This window comes from Mizuhopecten yessoensis, unplaced genomic scaffold (assembly GCF_002113885.1).
Source record: "Mizuhopecten yessoensis strain PY_sf001 unplaced genomic scaffold, ASM211388v2 scaffold716147, whole genome shotgun sequence".
Classification (NCBI taxonomy): Eukaryota; Metazoa; Mollusca; class Bivalvia; order Pectinida; family Pectinidae; genus Mizuhopecten; species Mizuhopecten yessoensis.
In genome coordinates, this window is record NW_018479971.1 from 33,708 (window position 1) to 48,480 (window position 14,773).

Here is a 14,773-nt window from a genome sequence, read left to right on the forward strand (position 1 = left end):
GATAATACAGACACTTAATTAAAAAAAATATAAGTGAATAATAGTATTGAGATCAACAAATGAACGGATTTTACTCTTTCATATGTATCAGCGAAATATTGTTTTCCCGAAAATACTCCCTCTTGTCTGGCAAACTTAAGAACAGTGTTCAGTCAGAACTAAGTGTATCTTATTACCTTAACTGATCACTACGGTGGAAGTGAGGTATCATTAGACTGTACTTTAATTAAAACAAATACAGGCATACACATTAAAAACACTACTTTTTAAGCAAGAACTTATCAAACGGTTAGTTCAGATCGTAGTCATGAAGCCAAATGTACCACACATTGGGTTCCGTCCGTCGTAGGAGCACAATTCTTGCAAATGAGTTCAATGTCATTTTCAACATATTAAAAAATATAAGATTTGATTTCATTTTTCTTTGTTTTTTATTCAGGATGGTGTTTTAATTGGATCGAACAACAGGCCATGCCTATATCAGTTCTCTCCTGCATGCATTTGTATAAATCAGCATATAAATATATTATCATTTATAGTAAAATGAAAAATTGAAAAAAGACACAACTTATATACAAAACAAATAACAATGTGCAAGTCATATTGTAAAAGGGAGATAACTCAAACTGCTTATGAAAGTTACAAGTCAAGCTGTGCTATTCTTGACCTCATCAGAGTTATGAGTGAATATTAGCCATCTCTCTTCAAAATCCACACAGAGTGACTCATCGATTGTTGAATATAAGGCTTATATGCATTGAATATTATGAATAAGCTATGTCGATATTGTATTGTATATTAATATTCACAGTATAATACGTTAAGAATATAATTATACAACTACTTGTTATTAATTACAAAATGCAAGTCCATGTTGATTTACGGGGTGAGTATATCATATTCACACTGTGTTCATAGTAAATGCCTAATGATATTGATAACCATAAGCATGATAATATAAGTTGATATAGATAATTCTAGTTATATAAAACTTTTTGAGTTCACAATAAAGGTTGAGACAGTCTCTAGGATATGTTGATTTACGGGATGAGTATATCATGTTCACACTGTATTTATAGTAAGTGTTTCATGATATTGATAACCATAAGCATGATACTATAAGTTGATATAGATAATTCTAGTTATATAAATATTTTTTATTTCACGATAAAGGTTGAGACACTCTCTATGAAATTTGTATTGGTTTCATTGTCACAATGGTTACAACCATTTAATAAAGTATGTAGAGTATAGTGCGAGTGATTATCATTGAGTAGAGTAGCAGAGAGTACTTGTCTGTGATTGTTGTATTTGGCACAGTCAAAGAATTAATGATAACTTGTTTCCTGTATATTACCACACACACATGAAGCAGATTATAATAGATGGTCATTAAAGAGATCAAAGTTTAAGTTGCTAGCATTATTTCTAATTTGACATAGTATAATATTGATTTTTCTTTCACCAGAGTGTTTTTTACCACTGTCTGAGTATCATTAGCTGGTATACTATTAGTTATGTTAATCAGTTTTATAAACTGGGGAAGAATTTGAGCATTTAAAATATCTGGGTCTAACTGATTGTAAAGTCGAAAGGTTGAGGGAAAAACACTATTAAAGTAGCTCTCAGTTCTACATACCGGGTTGAAAACGCTATTTTAGTGTTAGCTGATACCTCACGTATTTTTAAATCATTTAAAAAAGGATCAACTATATCATTAAGGTACTTTGGTGATGTATTATGACATATTTTATACATTAAAATTATATTTTTTCCTTCCTACCAGCTAAGGTTTCCCATCCTAATTCTTTGTACAATTAATGGTGTGATGTACCTCTACGAAGCCCTGTCACTACTCTAGCAGCATCTAGTTGGACTGATTCTAATAATAATTTTGATTGTTCAGTGCAATTATCCCAAACTACATTAGCATATTCTAAGATTGGTCTCATATAGGATATAAACATAGTGTTAAGTGTATTTCTATCAAGATTAATTGCTGTATCATAAATATTTTGGATATGTTGACCCCATTTACCATCTTCATTAAAAGTAAGACCTACATGTTTATGGATAGTACTGTCGGTTAATGGTTGATTTGAGAAGAAGGTTTTTCCGTGTGAAGATCATAGTTTTAGTTTTGGATGCGTTAAATTTTATATCCAAAGATTATTCCCAAGAACATATATTCTGCAAGTCATTAAAGAGATTTTGTGCTTCTTAAATGGGACTATCGTCAACAATAATAGAAGAGGGAGGTATCATCTGCAAAAAGTTTAATGTTACTAGTACACTGTAACTATATTAGTGATGACATTTGAATAGAGAAGGAAGATAAATAGACCAAGAGCAGATCCCTGAGGCACGCCTGCACTGATACATTTAAAAATTGACTGATGTCCTTCTGTAATAACCCTTTGTTTTTTCTCGGACAAGTATTTCTTAAACCATGCCAGTAATTTTCCTTTAATTCCATAATTTTCTAATTTATATAAAAAGCTTTACTTACATCACAGAAGACAAATCTAACTTCTCTACCTATATCTAAATTATTTATAATAGTGTGATACATAGATAATAATTGATTCACAGTTGAGTCACCAGGCAGGAAGCCTGACTGGTGCTCCGAAATAGTTTCAGCTGCTACAAGGTAGTTATACAGGTACATTAAAGATACATTTTTTCAATAATTTTACTGAAACAAGATGTAGTTGGGCTTGGCCTATAATTACTGACATTATTTTGGGAGTCCTTACCCTTATATATAGCATTAACATTAGCAAGTTTCGATGATGCAGAGATATTTCCAAGTTCCATCATTTTGTTAGATAGTAATGTTAGTGGATATGATATTGAGGGTGTTAGTTTTTTAATTACTTTGGGAATAATTCCATCAGGCCCCACTGGTTTATTATCATTTAGTAGTTTATCTTGGTCGATTATATCTTGTTCAGATATGTCAATACTTTCTAATTAAAAAAAAGAATAGTTATTTACAGTAGGTTGCAGTGGGTCAAGATTAGAGGAGGATGTTGCTATTGAAGTAAAGTAATCGTTTAGTGTATTAATTCTTAAAAAATATAAGATGCCAAATATGATTACTTTCAACAATATCTGACAAAGTGTTTCTTGTATACGGAGGCGTACTGATTGCTGTTACTGGCCATTGTGTATCGTGGGATTGTTGCGTACATGTACAACTGCAGTGGTTGTTTTAGGATTTTTAGAAACTGTGGATGTCTGGTTCTGCTGGTCAGATCTGGACAACTGTTGGTCAATATCGTTGATATCGGTCAGCTGTATGTCCCCATCGGTCTGACATCGGCTGCGATTTGATGACAACAACGCCTCAATACTTGTTCTGGAATTTGTTTGTTTCCTCTTTTTGGTTTTAGAACTGTGTTTCAAATGTGGTTTGATGACGAAGTATCCAATTAAATCAAAGCCAATTAACACGACAACAAGCGTAACCAGGATACCGACTCCGAGTAGGCCGATCGCTGATGCCGACGAGCGGTTATCATTGGAAGAAATCAATTTTCTTTTATTTGATGTCAGTTCATCTTTTTTCACCGATAGTTTTTCTTTTGCCTGGATCACGCTTGCTGCTAAATGTTCCGGTTCAAACTCCAACGGTACGCAGTTTTTTAGAAGTCTTGACAGGCATCTGCATTTTAGTTTCCGATCTGAAATATGATATAGACATACTTCAAATACAACGTGACATTTAAATACAGAGGACTTGGAATGTTCAAGTGGGGATTATAGTCAAGCATGCTTAATTGAATGTAAGTTTCCAACATCAGAATAAGTTTACATGTTAAAGACCCCTATCCGCTCCCCAAAAATGTCAATGCCGGTAAAAAAGGAATGGATGACAATGATCAACGGAAATGTCATTTGAACATAATAGGACAATGCACATGTCCTAAAATGTATTTATTTAATGTAAACAGTCAATACTCACGTATTCTGAAAGTTTTCTGCGTCACACCATTGTCATTAGTCACACTACATCTATATCCTAACAAATCCCCGTCTCCAACGCCAGAAACTGTCAACATGCTGCGGACCAGGTATGGGTTGTCAGGGGCAACTACAGACTCAATGATGTGGTTTGTAGAATTTGTTATGTTGATCAGTTTGGAATCACTAAACCAGGTGAGCTTTGGCGTCGGTACTCCGGTAGCTGAACATATCATCTCCAAGGTGTCATTCTTTGCTGTGAATTCATGCTGATAAAGACACATCTTCGGGGGAGCTGCAAAAATATTTGTATTGAATTATTTTCAAGTCAGATCAATTTGTCATTGCAAGAACACTAATGATCACATATTGTTAAATGATTTAGGTATTAACTCCATTAATAATCGAAATGATGCCATATACAGGAAATGATTATACATGTAGCAGGACAATTCCAGTTCTTTGGAAAAAATAACTGACATGTAAAATTAACCTGCGCGTAATTTTGATTTACTTCAAACATATGCATCTTTTTGTATACAACGACTATTGTACCTGTGCTGTAAAAGCATTAAAATACCCCACCCTTACAACAAACCCGACACGATCCCCAACCTTTCCCCGTTTCATCCTGTGAATTATTTATTGCTAATCGTAACGGTAGTTGAAGGACACCGATTTATTTATTATTACTTAAGTGATTGGGGAAGATCCCTAACTTTCAGATGTAACAACTAATTATTTTCTACTAAAAAAAAAGCAAAAAAAAAGCAAATTGCTTCAAAATATTGACCAGGCTCCAACTGTTAAGTACATGTATTGCTAATGGTGGTGGTTGTGTGTAACTGTCATGGCTATTTAATACCGGGGTCGAAATACATAACTTTTGTATTCAACAGTTATGTTTAGACCAAGGCAAATGAATGTCCCAAGAATAATCATTATTTTATTTTCCCTTGCAAATATTACGCCCAATTTGGCTTTTCTTCAATTATTTCGTGTATTTCAAAGAAACAAAACAAAAAGAAGCACGTCGCAAGGATAATTCCCGAGCTCAATATAGATTAAAATATCAATAAAAAAGACCAGCACAAACTGAGGAGGAACAAAAACAAATGAAAATACAACATCACCGCAATAAACAAGGTGTCAAAAACAGAAAACAGAAAAGGTTAACGATTCCTGCATCACATCTGGCACCCGTCACGGTGTCCCCCGATAATCACATTGTATCCTGATCATGAACGATCATAATGAGCAAGTATGTGTTACAGTAAACACTGGCAGGTGCAAAACGTGTCGTAATGACTATCTCGTTCTGGCATTATTGATTTAGTAAGAACTACTCTTACAGCAACACAACCTATCGTATCGTATAACAAATATTCTGAATTAACACAGACATGTTGAATGTAAGCTCCGCCCCTCGAGTACTATAACTGACATATCGCGCGGCCTATGATGTATCTGACTTGTCGCATAAAGTGTTACGTAACAATTTAAAGAGAACATTTAGTCCTTATCAAAAATACATTGCAGCATGTCGGAATTCGTCTCAAACGCAAGGCCAAGTCTGGCACACGATGACTTTGAGGACCTGGACGATATTCATTTTTCTCAGTTGCATTTGATGACTCGCATTGAAAGTAAACAGAAAACCTCGCTGAAACTGTGTTGGAAGACCTAACACCTGCCGATTTCGGAAAGTGACAATTTGTTTTCACTCGGCGATTAAAGATGAGCCAGAGGAGGAGTAAATACCCGTTAAAAGCCACTTCCCGGATCCCGTTGGAAGGATAAAAAGGGTATAAATTGAGGGCGCTAAATGTCAAAATGGTAATATTAAGCCTACTAATGTGGATATTAACATACCTACAGAAAAGTACAAGGTTCCATTTGCTGATATTTCTAATATGGCCGGAAATGTGTTTCACAATTGCCATTTGTCTTTTAATTATAAAGCGGACTAGTTCATGCTAAAAGTTGTAAGTTACAAAACGGAAAAAAGATAGACCGCGGAACCTGGAAAGGCGAAATTTGTTGAATTGTTTGCAACAATGTTGCTGAATAAAATGTGTTTGAACTTCCAGTATTTCTATTTTTAGCTATTTCTCAAGGGATCGACGTCCTATTAACAATCACTAATTGCCACTTTAAACTTGCATTGGCTGACCAATGAGAATGGATAATTCTATTGTATTCAGTGAAGGGGAGGAGCCTCACTAATACCATATGGTTTTAGTAAAACTGTTTGAAATAAGTTGGTTATACCATAGCTAGATCAAAGAGAACGTGGCACGTCTTTGCGACAAAATCTTAATGTAGAATGTCGTGTGTCTAGTGTTCTACTCATTACCATTTATGTATAACATGGTCGTTTTCTCTTCTATTTTTTTCTGTTTGCGGAATACGTTCTCAGCTCGGCACGTGTAGCTGCCAATAGCTGTACGATAAACATTGTTCAAGTTCAAGGTCGTTCCAATTGGCATTTCCCTCTTTGCTGGCCATATCCATCTAATAGTTGGTGGAGGATTTGAAGTCACGTGACACTCAAGGATGACGTCATCTTTTTCGTTGACTTCTACATAGTTTGGTACTGTCATGATAGGTGGATCTGAAACCAGAAACAAGTACACCATTCCTCAAAATATAATGGAAAAATTAATAAATGATTACATTTACTTAAATCTTTAACACACAAATCAAAATTGTGGAATTTGAAAGTGACTAGGAACAACACAGAAATCAGATACTAAAATCACTTCTGTTAATCGTTTATACACAGAAATCTTACAGGCTCAATCTGTATACAACCTGTACCATAAACAATCGCGGTTGATTACGTCTGTACATTTCACACAAAACAAAAGTTACACATTTTCAAACTTAAAGCAGTACACAGTTGAGTAAAGGACTAAGTTTTATTAAAAAAATCACAATATAACAAACTCCAAAATAGCCTATAACTCATATCATATTGACGGTAAATAGCAGTTATCTTTGCCATAGCATAAATACAAAAAGGCAAAAGCGGACCACAAAGTCGGCAAAGTCGGGTTCTTCAAACAGGAACTATCTCGTGCATCATATGATGCACCAGCCATGATGTTTGCAGGCAACAATGGTTGTAATTGATTTTAAGTTGCAAATCTATGTCCCAGTAGAGTTGTAAGTGTGGTCTGTTATAGTGTAGAAATGATATTTAGTCGAATTCGTATTACTTTTATACTCATTCAGTAGAGTTCTAGGCCTCCGTACATTGTATCTCCCGGAATGGTGTCCTTACATTTAATATCATAATTGAGGAAAGGAAGGAAATACAACGGCCAAACACTCCTGGATTCAAACCCGGGACCACTCGGCTGTGAGCTATATACCTTGTTCCGTGAGTTAATCTAATTTGGCGCCAAATGTAACAGGAAATCTTCAACGGCCGTATAGGGATTCGAACCCTGAAACTCCAAGTCCTAGATGGACGCTTACTTTCCGTGCCAGCTGATCACCGAAGATCTCTCCCCGCGTCTATTTTAATCATACTTGTTATATTTGCATTGTTTTCAATTACTCTGTAGATCACATTTAAACTTGACAATATTAAACAAGTGGTTAACTTACATAATACGTTCAAAGTGACGCCTCTTTCATAGTAACTATCGTTTCCTTTGTAGTTAACGACACAGCTGAACCTAACGTTGTTGTCATCAGATGATAACGTCAGGAACGTGTTTCCATTGAACACAACTTTATTATGAAGACGTGTCCAGCCTTCCTTGGTTTGCAAAGCCTTGTCCTGCCTGTTCCAGCCTATCGTTGGTTTAGGTATACCTCCGACTACTGTACAACACAGCTTGAGAGTGTTCCCCATATTCACTTCATCTTTCTCATATTCAATAACAGGTTCTCCTGGTGCTTCACCTGAAAAGGAATTTGTTTGCAAAATTACATCCATAAATGTAAAAAATGCTTTCCAACAACTGTATTCACAGGTCAGTAAGGGCCCCGTCTTGTGGCAATATATCCCCCACAATCATCAAGAAGCAATCTGCCCATAAAGCTGAGCTTGACGTCTGACGTTTGGACTTCAAAAAGAATCGCAAGGAAGCAAAATATACTCTTTACATGTACTATGATGTGAGTCTTGTTTCCTTCCACCTCCATATTTGCTGGGCTGACAGAAATGCAAATACCGGTTCAATACTCATTTGAAGGTTTGATATGTTTTATTTTACCTTAGATACCTCCTCCATCAAGGGCAAGGGTCAAAGTCAGAGATCCACTTTTTCTTTGACTTTTGGACCAAAATGACCTTGACCTTTAACCCAGTGACCCTGTTCTTTGGTCAGTTGACTTATTCTTTAATTCCAAAAAACTTTGCTTCATAGTATCATAACAAAATGTTCATCAGTGAAAAATACAAAACTTGACCTTGACGTTGAACCTTATGTCAGTTGACTCCGTGTTTAGTTCTGAACAACTTTACTTCATAATGCCATAACCAAATGTTCATCAGGAAAAAGATACAAAATTTGACCTTGACCTTTGATCCAGTGACCTGGATCTTTGGTCAACTGACTCTTTGTTCAATTCTCAGCAACATTGCTTCAAAGCGTCATAACGAAATGTTCACCACTGGATAGATACAAACTTTTACCTTGACCTTTGACGCAATGACCTTGACCTTTGGTCAGTTGAATCCTTGTTTAATTCTGACCAACATTGCTTCATATTGCTATTTCAAAATGTTCATCAGTGAAAAGATTTAAAAAAATGACCTTGACCTTTGACCAAGTGATCTTGACCTTTGGTCAGTTAATTCTTTGTTTATTTCCGACCAACTCTGCTTCATAATGTCCTAAAATGCTCATCAGTGAAAAGCTACAAAATTTGACCTTGACCTTGGACCAATTGACCCTGACATTTTGTCAGTTGACTCCTTGTTTAATTCTGATCAACTTTCCTTCATCATGTCATAACAAAATTTCATCAGTGAAAAGATGCAAAAATTGACCTTGACCTTTGAACATAAAAACATTGATCTTTGACCTCGACTTTTACCTCAGTGTGTCTCTTTGTTTATTTCCGACCAACTCTGCTTCATAATGTCATAAAATGCTTATAAGCGAAAAGCTTCAAAATTTGAATTTGACCTTTGACCTAGACCTCTGACCTGATGATTGCTTGTTGAATTCTTATTAACTTTGCTTCATCATGTCATAACAAAATGATCATCAGTGAAAAGAGTCGGAATTTGACCTGGACCTTTGAACCTTTTGACCTTGAACCTTGACCTTGAACCTTGACCTTGGCTTTTTCTTTATTGTGTATGTATGTGAACTGAACATGTTTCATGTTAATTGGTCAATTTATACCAAAGTTATTAGCCAGGAACAAAATGTTTAGCCAGACAGACAGACAGACAGACAGACGGAAACAGACAGACAGACAAACAGACAGACAGGCAAGGTGATTACTATAGGGCACCCTTATCTCCGATACGGGGCCCTTGTAACGATGTTATTGTCACTCTTTGATACAAGCATTCCCATGTCTGTAACAATTTCTTTCAGTTTAAACACTGAGATACATGTACGTGTACAATGGGTAGATTATGCTATCATATTGGTAGTAAGCATGGAGTTTTGTTCGAATGTAAGAAGAATGCACAACCTACAATGCACAGTAAGTATAAATAGGGAAGAAAAAAGAAGAAGAGGGAAAAAATAAATCCGTTGTAGAAAATAAAAAATAAATACGGATGAAATAAGGACTACGATACAATGCAGTAAAAAAATGGATTTTTGCACAAGTGCATTGCAGAGGGAAAAATAGTAAGACTACGGAGCCAGTATAACTACGCCACCAAGTATCCACCACTAGTCGTGGTTAAGCTTTGCATAATGTTGTGATTTATCGTTTGAATAGTCATTAGTACATACTGTACTTGTACAGTATAGTCCGTTCTTATTAACTACCATAATCATAACCACATACGTGTACACTATAGTCCGTTCTTATTAACTACCATTATCATTAATACATAAATATAGTTCACTATAGTCGATTCATATTACCTACCATATTCCGTAATACATATTTGGACACTATAGTCCATTCTTTCTATCTATCCTCTCCATAATAAATCCCCATCCTTATGGAGAGGATAGATACATGTAGTAGGAATGGACTATAGTATACAAATTTGTCCTACATTTAATTACTGTAGCAGGTCATAGGAACGGATTATAGTGTACATATATGTACTTATAACTATGGTAGGTAGTAAGAATGCACTATAGTGTACAAGTATGTACTAATGACTATGGTAGGTAGTAAGAATGGACTATAATTATACAAGTTTGAACGGACTGTATTGTACAAGTATGTACTATAGACTATGGTAGGTAGTAAGAATGCACTTTAGTGTAAAAGTATGTACTATAGACTATGGTAGGTGGTAAGAATGCACTTTAATGTATAAGTATGTACTATAGACTATGGTAGGTGGTAAGAATGCACTTTAGTTTACCAATATGTACTATTGACTATGGAAGGTAGTATGAATTGACTAAAGTCTACAAGTATGTACAAATTACTGGTAGGTAGTGCGAAGGGATTATAATTATACAGGTAAGAACGGATTATAGTGTATAAGTATGGACTAATGCCTATGGAAGTAAATTAGAACGGACTATAGTGTACAAGTATTTACTTATGACTATAGTTGGAAGCTAGAAGTGACAATAGTGTACAATTATGTACCTATAACTACGGAAGGTATTTAAAATGGGCTATAAGTGTACACGCATGTACTTGCCTGACCAGGAATATTTCAGTGTCATTCCTTTCCCTATATTAACATACATTGTCAATACGTTGTAAAGGTTTGTATCGGTTATGTGTTAGGTACATAACTTTCTCTATATTTACCTTTACAGTGTAATTCGGTGAATTTACACCTTCGGTCAGCATTGTCGTACCAATATCCATGTTCTCCAGGAGCATCATCAGAATCAGGGTAGATATAGGTATTACTGTGAAACAACGAATATCATGGACCGTGAATTTGTAATTTGTGATGTGAATAAAGGTGCAAATATCATTACAGAAACATATACAGGTTTATCACATAACTGACCCATTTTACTATGTCAAACAGCTATGTCATAAATATGGTATTACATACGTGTATTAAAACATAAAGGTCCTGCGATTGGTCAAACTCGTGAGATCAAATTGCTACGCAACTTCAGGTGCTACTTTTATTTACTATACCTCATGGTGCATTTACTGAATATAAGATTATTATTTATTCATTATTGGTTTGTCATTGCATTTAAAATTGTTCCTTATTTAATGGCAAACAAGGAACTAATTTGCACTGCACTGAACGACAGTACTTTGATCAGGGTACTTTGGTTTTTACCAATATAAAGTCAGCTGATAAAACTATTATTCTAAAGGGGTTTTTTTCTTAAAATTATGAATGTTGTAAAATAAATGGAATCTCAGATTCAGAGTCCATGTCATATTAAATTCGTTACACTCGTTCAATAAATTGATTTGACACTCGCCTAAAAGATATATATATATATATATTATGAGTAGTATCCATGAAATTGCTTCCATGATGATGATGATGATGATGATGATGATCATGATGATTTGAGAGTGTGGGTAAATGAGTGGTTAGTGTGTTTTCCAGACTATGTCAAAAATCCTGGAAAATATTTTAATAATAAAAAGTCGCAAATTTTACCAACCGGAACGTTTTATATAGTAGATCATATTGATCCTGGCAGATTCTCCCGGTTTCAACTGCTGACAGTCCCAGATCAAAACACAAAGGACTCCAAATATCATTATAATTTAACTCTATATTACCATTTTCTCGTGACAGCCGCAGAAATGGGAGAACTGAAAATGTACAAAAACCTATTTTACACTTCGGAAATAAAAAAATAATCCGAAATGGTATAATATGTTGTATTGATGCTAATTTGCTGTTATACTTCAAGTCTTGTTACCAGACGCTTGTTTTTAAATAATTGATTTGTATTTTATTAAAATAAATTGTACATTTAAACTATGAATAGCTGAATATCACTGATTGAAATAATGGGTATTGAAAAACAAATCCTTGCATGTTCTTTATATAAGAATAATCGTTGAAAATATCATTTGAATATTAATTTTTTATCATTTTTCTTTTAATATTCCATTCATTTATACAATGCGAGGAACAAGTTTGCGACTTACTTTGTTTTTGGCATATGAAATGAACTTTTGTTCGGCAGTAGTAGTCAAACAATAGCCCTGCATATAATACAGCACAGACATCCAACTCTTTGTCACCAGGACCATCGGGCTTCCCTAAAATATAGATAATACAATGTTAAATGTAACGCCTTGTTTACATGTGGTGGTATGTAAAAAATGTCTTCCTATATAATACACAACAGACACCAGTGATGTTTTACTTATCTCGTCCTGTATAATAAACACACACCCTCCTACCCATCAGTCGAAGGAAGATTGTGTTGCTGTGCCCGTTAGCAGTAGTCTCTTGCAGGCTGTAGACTATCTTATATTTTAAGTCAGTCACTGCTGCTTTGCAGTAGTTGTAAAATAAATGACCAGAACCACTCCTACAGTGTAGGTAAAAAGAGTCGCTTAGGTTATTCATCAATAAAATTGTGTATTTATTTTTATTGTATAGTGCATGTATATATCAACTATGTAACTTACCCGGATACCATAACGCACGATTTATTGCCATTTCTGTACCGCTTGCAAAGGTCCAGTTGTTTCCTTTAAAAATAGATATTATTTCGAAATACTTTCAGTGATCCCTTGATTAAGGAAATTGTATGCATGTCAAAACCGTTTATACTGCTCATGAGATAAACAAAACCCGTCCTTGTTAACGATACCTTATGTTTTTACTTTACAATATTGAATTCCCTTAATCATATGATGCTCTAGATTAGATAAGTTTAAAATCCCTTTATTGTGCCATTACTCAAGGTTTAGGGTTTTATACTATATTAATATTTCTCTAATTTTGCCCAGCCACTCTGCCCCAGAGGAGCAAAGCCTTCATATGTACAATGTGAATTTCCTTGGACAAAGGATCCTCGCGACCAAAGTAACGTAAGATCCCCTAACCCTGACCCTAGCAAAAGCGCTAAAATCAACCCGTATTTCCTCCTATTGGGTCCCGCCCTCTGCCCTAACAATAGTCCAACCATCTGCTTATGCAACGTTGAAACCCCTAAGGTAAAAGATACTCATAACACTAAATACAGTTCTAATATCTGTCCATTCTCCAGGAGTAAAATTTCAAATATGGAACTATATTTCTCCTATTTGGTCCCACCCCTCTGTCTACAGAAAAGGCACGCCGTTCATTTATACGACGTTGAATCCCTTTAGGCGATTTAAATGCATACAACAATTTCTTTCTTAAAAGGTCATCAAGACCAAATTAGGTTGAAATCTATTTACCATCTCCGGACGATTTTCCTTCCGGAACACCTGGTCTTATTCTTCTTGTACTTTTTAAAGGGTCGCCGTGTAAATCTGTCTGTTGTTTATAGTTGGCCTTACTTTTATCGTTTTTGAGTTCGAATTACAATTGTGACTGTTTTGACACTTTGGTATTTTCTTGTTTGACCCCCCCTAAGCTAAGGTTTGTTGAGCCCGACTTAACCCCGCCCCACACACACGACCTGAGATGTATTTGGCTTTTGTTATATACACGTACAAGATCAATTGAAGTTCTTTCATGTGGTTCTTTGTAACATGTCTTATGCGCAAATTCATCAATCCGCTAATTTATTAAAATTTGACAATGCAATAAAATTTGAGTGCCCTAAAATAAGTATGTTACAGCTGTATGAGGGATATTATTGGACAACGAAATTCAGTTGTTTAAAACGCGTATTATGTGATGGGCATGTTTCATCAAATGAAACTTAAAGCACACTGAGCATGCATGCTGCCAAAGTAAGAAGGGCAACGTAATGCACGCAATAACATACCATATCTTTGTACTCCATCTACGAAGTAGCGAACGCCTCTGTCAATCCGGCTATCTGGGACTCCTTAAAATAATACAAAATTTAGATAACAAACATGTATAACGACTGACACAGGATATAGCTATTCGTTCATATATATAAATAAATCATGAAAAAACCGCATGCACCTTCACTTCGTACCATTACTGTATTAATTTTAATTTGTAAAACAAAATACATAGAGGATATCTAACAATGTATGCAGTCATACAAAATCTTAGCCACACTTGCGAAATATAACTTGTATTACTGAAGACATTGCTAGATATTTTGTTTATTAGGTTTTTGCTTATAAAATCTACCCCGGAATGCGAAGCGATACATCGAGCTGTATGTATAGACAATCCTAAACGACAAATAAAGTTATATGTGCAAAAGAAGTAATACAATTAAATAAACTCATTATTTAATTCCTTAAATTACCTATTTTAAAACATATCTCGTTAGAACATTTACTTATATTAATGTAATAAGTGCATAAGTTTTTATAAAGTATGCCAAACATATAGCTCGAAATATTAACTATTTAAGGATCCCTGTCCCGCTGCACTTCCGTTTTTCCTATAAACAGTAACCTAACATCAACTTCCGTTTGGATACAACTGTAGCATATTTTGGCTTGTTCACTTCTGTTGTCCAGGTAGCTCAACCAATTTCAGCGATGGCACAATGTAAACAATCTGAATGCAAGGTCTCGATTCCTGGTCTCGCCTCGCAGAATACCGTAC

The 14,773-nt window shown here is 35.0% G+C and overlaps 1 protein-coding gene across 1 annotated transcript; it reads right to left on the reverse strand.

Annotated features, from left to right (window-relative positions):
* Positions 1–444: 444 nt before the first annotated feature.
* Positions 445–11,243, reverse strand: LOC110441841 (hemicentin-1-like). Its single transcript, XM_021485108.1, has 6 exons — positions 11,239–11,243; positions 10,894–10,997; positions 7,582–7,881; positions 6,323–6,580; positions 3,968–4,261; positions 445–3,686 (listed from the first exon to the last, which is right to left on the reverse strand). Exons 1-6 carry the CDS (start codon positions 11,241–11,243, stop codon positions 3,157–3,159), a joined length of 1,491 nt encoding a protein of 496 aa, XP_021340783.1. The 3' UTR covers positions 445–3,156.
* Between the last annotated feature and the right edge of the window lie 3,530 nt (positions 11,244–14,773).

Coding starts and splice junctions, on each gene's coding strand:
- LOC110441841 (XM_021485108.1), bottom strand. Junction 6,581..7,581: donor CGTCACTTTGAACGTATTAT/GTAAGTTAACCA, acceptor TTCTGGTTTCAG/ATCCACCTATCATGACAGTA. Junction 3,687..3,967: donor GCAGAAAACTTTCAGAATAC/GTGAGTATTGAC, acceptor ATCATATTTCAG/ATCGGAAACTAAAATGCAGA.